Here is a 15,658-nt window from a genome sequence, read left to right on the forward strand (position 1 = left end):
TAAGCTGCAATGAACCAGAGACTGAGGTTCAAAACCTATTATAACATTTTGGCTCCTTATCACTGCTATTCCTTGTTCTAATTAATTCAAATTAGACAGTATTTGGAAATCAAACAACGCCGTGTACATCTTGGTCCCTTAACATTTTAAACTGTGGAGATGTGGGAGTTTAGGTGTGTATAAGCTGTGAATAGTTTACGAGACTTTGACTCTGAATTTTTCACAGGTACTCACCGCACATGGTGGCCAGCTGTTTCCCTGCTACACCTACTTCAACCAGGGCTGGATGGGTCAGCATTACATTGATTGAGAAAACTGGCTCTGACCTAGTCAGGGACAAATCAGGGTCTCAAATCAGGGAGCGTTTCCGAATGTCTCTGAGAGTTAAAAACACTGAAGAATGAGTAAAAATTAAATATATCTTTAAGTAATTACTATTTGAAAAGTTTCAAAACCATTGGAAATTGGAGTAAATAAATATTTAAATTTATAATTTTCCCTTTCCCTTTGAGAATAGGGAAAATTCAAACAAGAGGACATGACTTCAGAATTAAGGGACAGAAGTTTAGGGGTAACATGAGGGGGAACTTCTTTACTCAGAGAGTGGTAGCGGTGTGGAATGAGCTTCCAGTGGAAGTGGTGGCGGCAGGTTCGTTGGTATCATTTAAAAATAAATTGGATAGGCATATGGATGAGAAGGGAATGGAGGGTTATGGTATGAGTGCAGGCAGGTGGGACTAAGGGAAAAAAGTTGTTCGGCACGGACTTGTAGGGCCGAGATGGCCTGTTTCCGTGCTGTAATTGTTATATGGTTATATGGTTATAAAAGCCTAAATTAATGGTAATTTAACTTTCTCCCTCTGGGTTGTTCCTTTCCATTGAAATAAGGTTATATGACCATAAGACGATAAGTCCAGGACCATTAGGCCCATTGAGTTTACTCTGCCATTTCATCATGGCGGATGAAATGAAGGGGACTGCTGATTTAAGTTTTGAGTGCAGATTCGGTAGGCAAGAAAATGTGCAAAGGTTAAATTGCAACCCCACTGGAGTGTAGTGGTCCCAAGTGATTAATTGAGCAAAGGTTTGGGGTTTCCATTTTCAGCACACTTATTTGGGGAATACTGAACTTATGTGCAGTTCTAACAGGCCAACATAAAATGGATGATGAGGTGAAAATATCAACATGTTTTATTGTCATATGTCCTAAAACAGAACAATGAAACTCCTACTTGCAACAGCAGCATAACAAGTTTACATATAACGAAAGCTACCTGTAGTGACATTAATACTGTTGTTTGTCACAAACTGCTGGATTAATTCGGCACGGACTTGGTGGATTGAAGGACCCGTTTCCACGCTGTATATCTAAACTAAACTAAGCTCAGTGGATCAGGCAGCTTCTCTGGAGAAAATGGATGGGTGACATTTTGGGTCAGGACCCTTCTACAGACTCAGTCTTCGGTACAAACCAACCAGCATCTGCATTTCCTTTCCACACATAATATCGCACATAGTATTGCACATTGTGACGCCAATTTTCATTATTGGGAACTCTCTCAATTCAGAGCAAAATTGCTAATTTAATATCAAATTACTCATTCTTTTGCGAACATAGACGCTTCCGGGGTTTCATTATACTTTACTAAAACCAATTTTGAATGGAATCGGCTGATAATCAAACGCTGTAAATCAACTGACTGGATTTGAAATCGGGTTGGAGGTGAAAGGCCAGTAATGAGAATGGTTGAACAAGTGGTTTATAGCATCTCTATTAAATCCGTTTTACCTTCTCATATGGAAACAATCTTTTCACTTGCTCTCATCTGTCCAATTTCATTTTGTGCAGCAAATTTAAAAGTGCAGTGACAAACAACACAATTACCTAAGCACAGAGAAGTAGCTATTGTATGGCTTATAATTTGGCTTCCAAGAATACCCACCATCTCCAGCCAAACCTATTGATTAAATGTCTATTTCTTGATGGCCTTTTGGCCTATCTCTATGTTCAGAATGATGGCAATTTTTAAAGAGGAATGAATGTGCAATCAATGTTAATCATTTGCTTACTTGCATGAAGTCAAACATGGTTCAGCGGTACAGCTGCTGCCTCCCAGTCCCAGAGACCCTGATTCGATCCTGACCTCGGGCGCTGTCTATGTGGTGTTTGCATGTTCTTCCTGTGACTGTATGGGTCATCAGGGTGCTCTGGTTTCCTCCCACATTCCAACAACGTGTGGATTTGTAGATTAATTGGTCTCTGTAAATTGTTCTTGGTGTGTAGTGAGATAACTAGTGTGAAAAGGTGATCAAAGTCCACTGTGCATTCGGTGGGCCGAAGGGACTGTTTCTATGCTGTATCCCTAAATAGACAATAAAACATGATGACTTATTTTGATGTTAATTAAAGTTAATTGGCGCCAGTTGGAAAACATTGCCTTTATATCTGATAACTCATCTATCTCATACATTTAAAAAATTACATAGAAAACCCAGCATAAGTCATGCAAGACAGTGTCTCTTTTATTTTCTAGCTTTGACAGCACAGTTATTTTAGTAATTAAATGATGGGTAATTATTAAATATGGTTAGAAATTCATCCATGGTCAGTGGCATTAATGCATCAACTACTTGTGTAGGTGCATTTTATTCTGCCTCTGAAATTCACTCCCTTAACCTAGGGACCGCACGGCAGTGCAGCAGTAGAGTTGCTATATTAAAGCACCAGGGGTTTGATGCTAATTGCGGGTGCTGTCTGTACGGAGTTTGTACATTCTCCCTGTGAACGTGTGTGTTTCCTCCAGTTTCCTGCAACATTTCAAAGTCATGTAGATTTGTAGGTTAATTGGCTTCTGTAAATTGGCCCCTAGTGTGTAGGATAGAACTAGTGTATGGGTGATCGTTGGTAGGCCTTTTTCCATGCTGTATCTCTAAACTAAACTAAACCAATGGAATATTCCATGCTGATGCATATTCATTGCTCCTAACTAGTGAATCACAAATACTGAAGTAACTACATTAGAAACTGAATCTACAGTGAGCTTGAAAGTGAGAGAGACAAACTGGCAACACAGGCAAGAGCTGCGGAAGCTCACATGTGGCTGTTGTAGTGAGTCCGAGCCAGAAGGGACCCAACCAGAAACAATCTAACCACGTTCTCCAGAGATGCTGCCCGACATTTGTGTATTTTTGTTTGTGCGTGAGAAAGTATTGACTTTGGATGTCTAGGGTGTTACAAGGGCTCGAACGGTGCAAACTATGAGAGCACATATGTAGAGTAAGTGAAGTTGGACATAATATTGGTCATTGTATCAACATGGTGTAATGCTGCAATACCATAACCTGGGTACAGTCAACAGTTCTGCTATGTTGGAATTAATGCCCTCATTCAAACACGCAGTGATTGAGCAGACTCAGCAATAGTCTGGAGTGCAGGAGTACGCCATTCGCCCTTCGAGCCAGCACTCGCATTCACTGTGATCATGGCTGATCATCCAAATTCAGTACCCCGTTCCTGCCTTCTCACCATATCCCCTGACCACTATCTTTAAGAGCTCTATCTAACTCGCTCTTGAAAGTATCCAGAGAATATTCTCCAGTGCAGTCTGAAGAAGGGTTTCGGCCCGAAACGTTGCCTATTTCCTTCGCTCCATAGATGCTGCTGCACCCGCTGAGTTTCTCCAGCTTTTTTGTGTACCTTCAATTTTCCAGCATCTGCAGTTCCTTCTTAAACACATTATGTACCGTGTCAGGAGCGGGACTGTTAGCTGTAAATGTGAACATTGGTGATGGTGCCAAACAGAGTACTATGCTCCAGTTTCCTACCACACTCCAAAGATGTACAAGTTTGTAGGTTAATTGGTTTTGGTAAAATTGTAACATTTTCCCTAGGGTATCGGGTAGTGCTGGTGGACAGGGTGATCGGTGGTTGGCGTGGACTTGGTGGGCTGATGAGTTGTTCCCGTGCTGTAGGTCTAAATTCTCTCAACTCCAATGACCTTTTGAGCACTGTTTTGCTGGACCTGCTGTCCCACCATGTTTCTCTCTCCATCGTTACTTCCTCTATGAGGAGCTCCAGAGAGAGTCAGGACACTAATGATTCCACTTTCTCATGTATTGTACTGTATCTACTAACTTCCAACATCAGCCTCAGTTGCTGAATGCCTGCCCCCACCCCACATGTGGCACAATGCATTTCATCTGTGGCTTTAAGCAATATGGGTGAACTTTGACATTGACTAGCTGCTTAAGCATGCATTTAAGAAACAATATTATTTGAGTTAGATGGATCTGGAGTCATTGAGTCAAAGAGACATACAGCATGAAAACAGGCCCTTCGGCTCAACTTGCCCATGCCGACCAACTGGTCCAATCTACACTAGTCCCACCTGCCTGCCTTTGGTCCATATTCCTCTAAACATATCCAATCCATGTACCTGTCTAAATGCTTGTTAAACATTGCAATAGTACCTTCCTCAACTACTTCCTCTGGTAGCTCGTTCCATACACCCTCTACCCTTTGTGTAAAAAGTTACCACTTGGGTTCCTATTAATTCTCTCCCCCCTCACTTTAAACATATGTCCTCGGGTTCTCGATTAAGGGCAAAAGGCTCACCAGAACTATTCCTGTCATGATTTTGTACACCTGTAAGATCACCCCTCATCCTCCTGTGCCCCAAGGAATAAACTCCTAATCTGCTCAACCTCTACCTGTAGCTCAGGCCCTGGAGTCTTGCACCATCCTCGTAAATCTTCTTGGCACCCTTTCCAGCTTGACGGCATCTTTCCTATAACATGTTGACTAAAATTGAACACATTATTCTAAATATGACCTCACCAATGTCTTATATAAATGCAGCATGACTTCCCAACTTTTATACTCAACCTCCCGACTCCTATACAATCTACAATCATGGAAATTAGCTAAGTCTACAGCTTGCATGGAAGCATCTTATTCTCTCTTCACCCTCTGCTGGCCACTTAGGAAAATGCAAGTAATTAATCAGGAAGGCAACACGCAAACTGGAAAAACAGCACCTCATATTTAGCTTGAGCCAGCTTACAACCCAACGTGTGAACATTGAATTCTCCAATTTTAGGTAACCTCTAACTAACACACCCCAAGCCCCCCCTCCCCAACCCCCCACCCCCGTTTCTTTCCCAGCCGCCTCTCTTTCCCAAAAATTGGAACATGACTACGTACAAGTCATTGGTGAGCCCACACTTAGAACATGGTGTGCAGTTCTAATAAAGCTGCTGTAGGAAGAACAATGAAGTTGTAAAACGTGCAAAAGATTTGCACCAGACTTGGGTTCTATGGAGAGTTTGGATAGGCAGGGACTATTTTCTTGGAAGTGTAGGAAGCTACTGTGTGGCCATATTAAGGTGTCCAAGATAATGAGGAGAGATGGATACAATTATTTAGTCAGATTTTGTGGAACAGATTGCCACAGATGGCTGTGGAGGCCAAGTCATTGGGTATTTTTAAGGCAGAGATTGACAGATCCTTGATTAGTAAGGATGTCAAGGGTTATGGGGAGAAGGCAGGGGATGGGATTAAGAGGGAAAGATAGATCAGCCATGATTCAATGGCAGTAAACATGGGCCGAATGGCCTAATTCTGCACATGGCTTATGAACTTGAAAATAATGCTCACAGTCGTTTTCCCCATGGTATTAAATACCAAGAGCGTATAGGCTCAATGTGAGAGGGGAGCGATTTAAGAGAGGTCACAGGGGCAACAATTTTACCAAGTGGGTAGTCCGTATCTGTAATGAGCTGCCAAACGAAGTTATAGAAGCCGATGACTTAAAAGACATTTGAACAGATATATGGATAGGAGGTGTTTGTAAGATCATAAGACATAGGATCAGAATTAGGTCACAGGTCACAAAATTAGCAAAAAAAAAAGAAGGGTCTCGACCCGAAACGTCACCTATTCATGTTCTCCAGAGATGCTGCCTGATCCTCTGAGTTACTCTGGCACTTTGGGTCCTTTTGTGTAAACTATCATGGGCAGTTCCTTGCTTCTAAACAAAAAATCCATTTGGTAAGCAGGAATATCATGACCAAAATTCTGAAGAGAATAACACTGTGCTGAAGAAATCAGATTAATTCTCAGTTTTTTAAGAAACATAGAAATTAGGTGCAGGAGTAGGCCATTCGGCCCTTCGAGCCTGCACCGCCATTCAATATGATTATGGCTGATCATCCAACTCAGTATCCCGTACCTGCCTTCTCTCCATACCCTCTGATCCCCTTAGCCACAAGGGCCACATCTAACTCCCTCTTAAATATAGCCAATGAACTGGCCTCGACTACCCTCTGCGGCAGAGAGTTCCAGAGATTCACCACTCTCTGTGTGAAAAAAGTTCTTCTCATCTCGGTTTTAAAGGATTTCCCCCTTATCCTTAAGCTGTGACCCCTTGTCCTGGACTTCCCCAACATCGGGAGCAATCTTCCTGCATCTAGCCTGTCCAACCCCTTAAGAATTTTGTAAGTTTCTATAAGATCCCCTCTCAATCTCCTAAATTCTAGAGAGTATAAACCAAGTCTATCCAGTCTTTCTTCATAAGACAGTCCTGACATCCCAGGAATCAGTCTGGTGAACCTTCTCTGCACTCCCTCTATGGCAATAATGTCCTTCCTCAGAGTACGCAATACTCCAGGTGTGGTCTCACCAAGACCCTATACAACTGCAGTAGAACCTCCCTGCTCCTATACTCAAATCCTTTTGCTATGAAAGCTAACATACCATTCGCTTTCTTCACTGCCTGCTGCACCTGCATGCCCACTTTCAATGACTGGTGTACCATGACACCCAGGTCTCGCTGCATCTCCCCTTTTCCTAGTCGGCCACCATTTAGATAATAGTCTGCTTTCCTGTTTTTGCCACCAAAATGGATAACCTCACATTTATCCACATTATACTGCATCTGCCAAACATTTGCCCACTCACCCAGCCTATCCAAGTCACCTTGCAGTCTCCTAGCATCCTCCTCACAGCTAACACTGCCCCCCAGCTTAGTGTCATCCGCAAACTTGGAGATATTGCCTTCAATTCCCTCATCCAGATCATTAATATATATTGTAAATAGCTGGGGTCCCAGCACTGAGCCTTGCGGTACCCCACTAGTCACTGCCTGCCATTGTGAAAAGGACCCGTTTACTTCTACTCTTTGCAAGAATCACTGGCAAAGCTGCTGCTTATTGTCCAAATTAGATTGTCCTGAAAAAAGCGCTTTGATACGATTGAGTGGACACTTCAATGGAAAGCCAAGCGTTGGAGTGATTTCAGTTCATTTAAGGATGGGAGGTAACGGCCTGTAAGAATGTCAATGAATTAATCACATTGACTGAAGAGTAAAAAAAGACTGCGTGGATCATTAGGAACCTGAGGGGCTGCTTCTCATGTAAAGTGTGAACGCCTAATGTAGAGAAAGACATGAAAAGCTGGGGAATTGGCAAACATGTAATGATATGTATTTTGAAAGCTGTGAAAAGAACATTACTCAAGGGATTCCTTTTTATCTGAATCTCTTAAATAATCTGTATTGTTAACAGCTAATTCAAAATAATGTTTTTCAGGTTGTTTATTAGAACAAATTTAATGCTCCATTTATTTTGATTTTTCTCCATATCCCCAAAGATCTTACCTAAAGAAAGCATCAGCTATGTATTGATGATAATATATTCTGAAGACGCATAAAAACAAGTGAACATTTTCCAACTGACTGAAAATTTCTCGAAGATAATAGACAATGTTAATATGCATATTTTTGAGAGACAGCATAAGAAGGGTTTTGACCCAAAACGTCATCTTCAGAGGTGCTGCCTAACCTGCTGTGTTATTCCAGCACTTTGTGTCTATCTTTGACATTATTCTTTGCTGTTCCCCTCAATTAATTGTGCATTGGCTCCAGATAAATATAAACACAGAAATGTCTATGTTCTCTTTCTTGCTTTAATATCTGGTGGCGGGTAAGCAGCTATTTTCAGTGTTTGGAAAGTTAATATCGTTGGCCTTCTTGACTAATTAATTGTTTTGTTGTCATAAAAACATTCTGAATTGATAACAAGGTTAGAATGTGGCAAATCCATTCACACATAATGAAAGGGTTTACCTACTTACAAGATCGTGCATTAGGAGCACCATTGTCCATTTCAGCGCATTTAATTCTGTTTGCAAAACAGCCACTGCTCAATGCTGAATCTTGCAGTGCAACAGTTCAACCTCCACTGCAGGCTGCAATCACATTTTACAACAAACAATGGCATGGGGCTCTGTCGTGCCATCTGTAGCACCTTGTTCACTGTGATGGTTCCTCTAACCGGCTAAAACAAGGCAAGAAGGGATTGACAACATGATCCTGTTATCATGTGCATTTTAAGGATGCAATTCACAGTTTTATCCGTGCAATAAAATATTTGCTGATACAATTGGAATCTTAATTTTCAATACCAGACTATACCATGTGACGGTTCTTTGTTGAAACAAAGAACTACAGATGCCCTTTGGAATTCAACGCCACAGATGGCTGTGGAGGCCAAGTCAATGGATAATTTAAAGGTGGAAATTGATAGATTCTTGATTAGTACAGGTGTCAGGGGTCATGGGGAGTATGCAGGAGATTGGTGGAGTAGACTTAATGGGATGAATGGCCTAATTCTGCACCTATCACTTATGAACAAGAAACATTTTACAAAAATAGTCATAAAATGCTGGAGTTCATAAGTTTATGTCATAGGAGGAGAAGTAGGCAATTTGGCCCATTGAGTCTCAATAGGCCCCGACCACAGGTGAACAAGAGGAAGATGACTGAACTTTGTTGCCTTCCCTCACAGTGGGAAACGTTGATTCCGCTGTGGGGGATGTTTATGTTAAATTCTATAGTGTTGTGTTTATCATATTTGTGTGCTGCATGGTAACTCAAATATCACTGCACCAATTGGTGTATGTGACAATAAATGTAACTTGTACTCTGCCATTCAACCATGGCTGAACTATCTTTCCCTCTCAACCCCATTCTCCTGCCTTGTCCCCATAACCCTTAAAACCCTTACCAATCAAGTCAATCTCCGCCTTGAAATATCCAGTGACTTGGCCTTCACCTCCGTCTGTGGCTGGGACTGAGGTGGAGTAACTCAGCTGGTCAGGCAGTATCTCTGGAGAACATGGGCAGGCCTGAAGCAGGGTCCCAACCCATACATCATCTATCCTTTGAGTAGGAAGGAACTGCAGATGCTGGTTTAGACCAAAGATAGACACAAAAAGCTGGAGTAACCCAGTGGGACAGGCAGCATCCCTGGAGAGAAAGAAAGGGTGACATTTCAGGGATCTCATCCCGAAAAGTCACCCATTCCTTCTCTCTAGCGAATCTGCCTGTCCCGCTGAGTTATCACAGCTTTTTGTGTCTATCATCTATCCTTTTCTTCCAGAGATGCTGCCTGACCCATTGCGTTACTCCAGCACTTTGTGTCTATCTTTGGTATAAACCATAATCTGCATTTCTTTGTTTCTTTATGGATAGGTGACATTTTGGGTTGGGACCCTTCTTCAAACTTTGTTGTTAGATTTTATTCATAATATAATCTTACAATATATTCACCTTTCTAAAAGCAATACAGCATTACTAACTGTTCAAAACTGATTGAAAATATATTTATTTTGTCGAGCCACATGTCACTACACATTAAGGTGGAACTAACTATTTTTGAGATTGCAGCAATATTGAGATTTCAGAGATTTTCAGTCATTTTCGCCACCACCAACGTGACCCCACCACTCGCCACATCTTCCCATCTCCCCCCCTGTCTGCTTTCCGCTCCCTCCGTAACTCCCTGGTCAATTCTACCCTTCACCACCCCCTCCATGGGCACTTTCCCTTGCAACCACAAGAGATGCTACACTTGTCGCTTTACCTCCCCCCTCGACTCCATTCAAGGACCCAAGCAGTCGTTCCAGGTGCGACAGAGGTTCACCTGCACCTCCTCCAACCTCATCTATTGCATCCGCTGCTCTAGATGTCAGCTGATCTACATCGGTGAGACCAAGCATAGGCTTCGAGTTTCCAGCATCTGCAGTTCCTTCTTGAACATGAACTGTTGGGCTTTCTTTAAATAAGAAAATCAATGGTTTGAAATCTCAGAGATCCTATGATTAAAACTGCAGCATAAAATCTGTTATTTGTCTTGCACTAAATAAGCAGAAATAAAGGTTGTCTATGACAACCAGTCTCACGTGGGCAGCGTTAAGGAGAACCTACAATTTAGATTGGAGAAATGCTTGAGAATTATTTTATGTGGCAACTGATATATAAATATATGTATTGATTTGTTAACTAAATGAATAGTAGGTCAAAGCTCAAAATATCATATGATACATTAATAGTGCATTTATGGTTAACTTCCTATTGTATTCAAGCATTGATTTGACAAGTAATGGTGTGGCACTCAGTGAAAGACAATAACAACATGAGGACATGTGACAACATTAATGAGTGTAGGCCAGTTCAGCAACATTGAATTCCAGAATATTCTGGAACCTGGGTTAGGAATGTCTTCCTTCCTCCCAACAACCCTGGATTTCTCTCTTCCAACCCAGAAGGCATGGAAACCAAGGAGTCCTTATTTTCAGCAGTTGGTCGCAGATAGGCGCTAGTCTCTTGTACATGTTAGATAGGGGCTCCCAGGCTGTTTAAGGCCTAGATACCAAGACTGAGCCTTATTGTAACAGTGCAGGAGGCTACACACAGAAAGATCAGGTTGGGAGTGGGATTGGGGAAGTGGCAGGTGACAGGTGACTGGAAGTTCAAGATAGACGCAAAATGCTGGAGTAACTCAACGGGTCAGGTAGCATCTCTGGAGAAAAAGAATAGGTGAAAGTCTGCAAGCTAGGGGGGAGTGGTGGAGGTGGGGGAACTGGAGATGAGAAAAGGCCAGCACAAATAAGGACCAGCAACAGTTGACCTCAGGAAGGATGGAGTCCATAATGGCCCATTGTTGGCTAAGGAAGATGTGCTAATGAGAGGGATACCAGGATGCGAACAGAACTCCTGTTTTTATGCTTTACAGGTATTCCTCATTGGTGGCTACACATAATTGGCGGCACAGGAAATGAGGCAGAAAGCAATGGAAGGGGATTATGGCAAAATAATGTCTTGCAGAATATTTCAGTACTTGCTGTTTTTGACCATGTTTTTGGTGTGACTTTGATTTCAGGCTGAGAAGAATGATGAGGCCAATGCGAAAGCCGACCAAGAGACCACCAAACCAGAAGACAAGGCCCACAAGGCTGCCACCAAAATCCAGGCCAGCTTCCGTGGCCACATAACACGAAAAAAGCTGAAGGGGGAGAAGAAAGGAGAAGCGGCCGCCGTGAAGAAAACGGAAGGTGGGGAGAAAAAGGAAGAGGCTAAAGTAACGGAAGCCACCAAGGATCAAGAGGCAAAAGCGACATTGCCGGCGGCGTCTGATTCGAAAGGGAAGACAGAGGCAACAGAAAAGGCAGCGAGCAATCCCGAAACAACTCCCTCAGATGCTGGAAAAGCGTCGGAGGCAAAGGAGGCGCCGACGGAAAACTCGGCAAAGGCGAAGGCAGCGGCGACAGACGACAAAGCTACTACTGGCGAGAAGGATGCTGAGGGGACAGGCAGTGCCGCAAGTACAGCCGCTGAAAGTGCCCCGTCTTCAAACGTCAGCTCCAGCCTGGACAAGGAGAAGAAACAAGCAGAGGCGCCTGCCACTGAGGCCAGTGAAGGAGCAACAAAGGCCCAAACGGAGACAGCTGCCAGCACCACAGCACCAGAGAAAACAGGTAAGAAATGTCATTATAAATGCCTCAAAACACAGACATCCCACGGCCTTCGCATTAGGAAATGCGCGCAAACTCGCACATACAAACAATTCTGTGCTCAGGCCCTAGTGCAATCGAGGCAGTATGTTATTTCCACAACTCTGTACGATCACTCAAGTTTACATCGGAAGCATGCCTGCAATGGCGGCGGTGCTTACCCAGAAGGCCACGCACCTCAGAAAGTACCCTGAATGCAGACAAATGCTGTTAATACTCTCAGTGAGTTATTATGGGCAGGGGATGGGGATTGAAGTAAAACCTGATTTACATAACCATTCATGATGCGTGTAAAGTTTTATTTGCACAATCTTTCAGAATGATGATGAGGTAAGTGCCGGCCTTGAAGATTTTTCCAAAACAAAGGTAAAGCAATATTGTCCTTTCTTTAAACACCTATTGATTAACTGCAATTATAAATGATGAAGCAAAAATGCTGGACAATACAAAAACAGGCTCAAAATTACACTTTTTGTTGCCAATATTTTCACCATTTCATCAATAATAAAAAATTTTCCCCAAGAAGCTGACGATTGCAACTCAGCAGGATTGAAATTCGGAGGTGAAAATTCACACCATTAATCATTGAATAACTGTTATAATTTTCTGTTAAAATTAGATTGCTTAGAATCAATGGTCAGCACATGACTTTCATGAATAACTTCACTGAACTGCCTTATTGTAATCTGAACTTCTGAGGCAGCAAATATATTTTGGAACCATATGTTTAAATGTTGCCTGTAATAAACTTTGAGCTACTTGCTGCAACAAGACTGTTTTGAGTCGGGAATCTTAGTTTTGCAAGCGATTTTTTTCTGTTTTGATGAATTAAGGTTTTCACAAGGTCGTCTGAGCCAGCAAAATGCACATTCCGGTAAGATACTGATTGGTATGCTTAGTTTCATTTAGAGATACAGCGTGGAAACAGGCCCTTTCCGTGTCGACCAGTGAACCCCTTACGCTAGCACTATCCTGCACACTAGGGACAATTTACAATCTTTACTGAAGCCAATTAACCTACAGACCTACATGCCTTTGGAGTTTGGGAATAAACCGGAGCACTCAGGGAAACCTCACGTTTTCTCTTCAGCATATAAAATACATGCTCAATTGGGTTCAGATCGGGTGACTGACTCGGCCACTCAGGAATTGACCATTTTTTAACTTTGAAAAACTCCTTTGTTGTTTTAGCAGTATGTTTGGGATCATTGTCTTGCTGTAGAATGAACCGCCGGCCAATGAGTTTTGAGGCGTTTGTTTGAACTTGAGCAGATAGGATGTGTCTATACACTTCAGAATTCATTATGCTACTACCATCAGCAGTTGTATCATCAATGAAGATAAGTGACCCAGTACCTTCAGCAGCCATACATGCCCAGGCCATAACACCCCCACCACCATGTTTCACAGATGAGGTGATATGCTTTGGATCTTGGGCAGTTCCTTCTCTCCTCCATATTTTGCTCTTGCCATCAGTCTGATATGTTAATCTTCATCTCATCTGTCCACAAGACCTTTTTCCAGATCTGTGTTTCCTCTTTTAAGTACTTCTTGGCAAACTGTAACCTGGCCATCCTATTTCTGCGGCTAACCAGTGGTTTGCATATTGCACTGTAGCCTCTGTATTTATGTTCATGAAGTCTTCAGCGGACAGTGGTCATTGACAAATCCACACTTGACTCCTGAAGAGTGTTTCTGATCTGTCGGACAGCTGTTTGGGGATTTTTCTTTATTATAGAGAGAATTTTTCTGTCATCAGCTGTGGAGGTCTTTCTTGGCCTGCCAGTCCTTTTGCGATTAGTAAGCTCACCGGTGCTCTCTTTCTTCTTAATGATGTTCCAAACAGTTGATTTTGGTAAGCCTAAGGTTTGGCTGATGTCTCTAACAGTTTTATTCTTGTTTCTCAGTCGCATAATGGCTTCTTTGACTTTCATTGGCACAACTTTGGTCCTCATGTTGATAAACAGCAATAAAAGTTTCCAAAAGTGATGGAAAGACTGGAGGAAAGTCTAGGTGCTGAGAGCTCTCTTATACCTACATTAAGGAGGCAATTAAACACAGCTGAGTAATTACAAACACCTGTGATGCCATGTGTCCCAAACATTATGGTGCCCTGAAATGGGGGGGGACTATGTATAAACACAATTGTATTTTCTACATGGTGAAACCAAAATGTATAAAAATAGCCTTTAATCAAATCAGACAATGATCACTTTAACCACATGTGATTTATTTTCTATTACAAATCTCAAATTATGGAGTACAGAGGCAAATAAATAAATGTGGGTCTTTGTCCCAAACATTATGGTGGGCACTGTATATTGGGAAGGTGATTGTGGAAATTTCCTCTATTCACAAAATTAACAGATTGATAAATATTGGATTGGATTGGATTGGATTCAATTTATTGTCATTGCACTTTTTAGTGCAACGAAATGGTTTAGCCTGCAGTCATAACATAGAATAAATAACAAACACTCAACAAAGTTTAAAGTCCCAAAGTCATTGTCTCTTCCCTCCTTGCTCTCCCTCTGCGCTGAGGCAATCCAAGCCTCTGATGTTGTGACCCCACCGGGTGATGGTAAGTCAGTCCCGCGGCTGAATCCGTGCTCCGCAAACGGGCCGGTATGCTAAATATGCTAAAATAACACACACAAGAATTTCAAACAGATAAGTAAACTGACATTAGCACAGTGTGCTGGAGGAACTCAACAGGTCAGGCAGTAACTCAGGCAAGAACGGTCAGATAACGTTTGTGGTCTCAGCGCTACTTTAGATTCTGAAGACTCTTCTTGAGTTTAAAGAAGGGTCCTGACCTGAAACGTTGCCTGCCCATTCCCTCGACAGATGCTGCCAGACCTGTTGAATTCCTCCACCACTTTGTATTTTGTTTAAGATTCCAACATCTGCAATTCCTTGTGTCTTCAAATAAACCGATATATTTATGGTCACACAGTTAAATTCAATCCCTGAACAGTTTACAATCCAGTGGTATGAACGTTGATTTATCTAATGTCAAGTAACCCTGCTACTTCCACTGTTGACATCCTTGTATCCCTTCATTATCACCTCTTCTCCAGCCAACTATGGCCCATTATGGGCTCTACACTTCCTTGGTCGTCTATTGCTGGCTCTGATTTGTTCTGGTCTTTTCTTACCTCCAGTTCCCTCCCCTGTACTTTCAGTCTGAAGAAGGGTCCTGACCCGAAACATCACCCATCCTTGTTCTCCACAGATGCTGCCTGACCCGCTGGGTTACTCTAGCACTTTGTGTCTATCTTTGGTATAAACCAGCTACATATCTCTGTTCATATCTTCTCCAATTATGATTTGTCTTTTACTTTTCTTAATTGGTCCAATGGAATCATATTTAACAGCAGACAATTAAAGGCGAAAAAGGAGAACTGACCAATTGCTGAGCAAAATAACAATGTTTGCAATGAAATACATTAACTTTTTAAAGAAACATAGCAATGGAACATGATAGAAGATTTTATTCAGAGACGTGAGTTTTATTCAATTCAACACATTTTTAGTAAGATTTCATTTGCTTTTTAAATTACAAATCTTCACTTTGGTGGTGAGTTCCATCAGTCTGTGTAAAAAATGTTTGCGAGTAAGAAAATAGAAGAAAATAAAAACTTTGCAAACAAATATAGAAATTACTATATATATGCAGGCTGTTTAAAAATTACTAAACTCAAATATTTTCTTAAATGTTGCCAAAGGCATTTCTAAAAGGAAAGCCAAGTGTTATTTCTGACTTAATCTGCATGTTTAGCCATTAAACAGGCACCAGTGTGTTCA

The 15,658-nt window shown here is 41.9% G+C and overlaps 1 protein-coding gene across 1 annotated transcript in view; it reads left to right on the plus strand.

The window, feature by feature from the left end:
- gap43 (growth associated protein 43) overlaps positions 1 to 15,658 on the plus strand; it is a 125,791-nt gene that overhangs the window by 43,345 nt on the left and 66,788 nt on the right. Inside the window, exon 2 of the mRNA XM_033033152.1 lies at positions 11,221 to 11,815. Within this exon, the coding sequence (XP_032889043.1) occupies positions 11,221 to 11,815 (595 nt within the window). The remainder of the gene's footprint in view (positions 1 to 11,220; positions 11,816 to 15,658) is intronic.

This window comes from Amblyraja radiata, chromosome 14 (genome assembly GCF_010909765.2).
Source record: "Amblyraja radiata isolate CabotCenter1 chromosome 14, sAmbRad1.1.pri, whole genome shotgun sequence".
Taxonomy (NCBI): Eukaryota; Metazoa; Chordata; class Chondrichthyes; order Rajiformes; family Rajidae; genus Amblyraja; species Amblyraja radiata.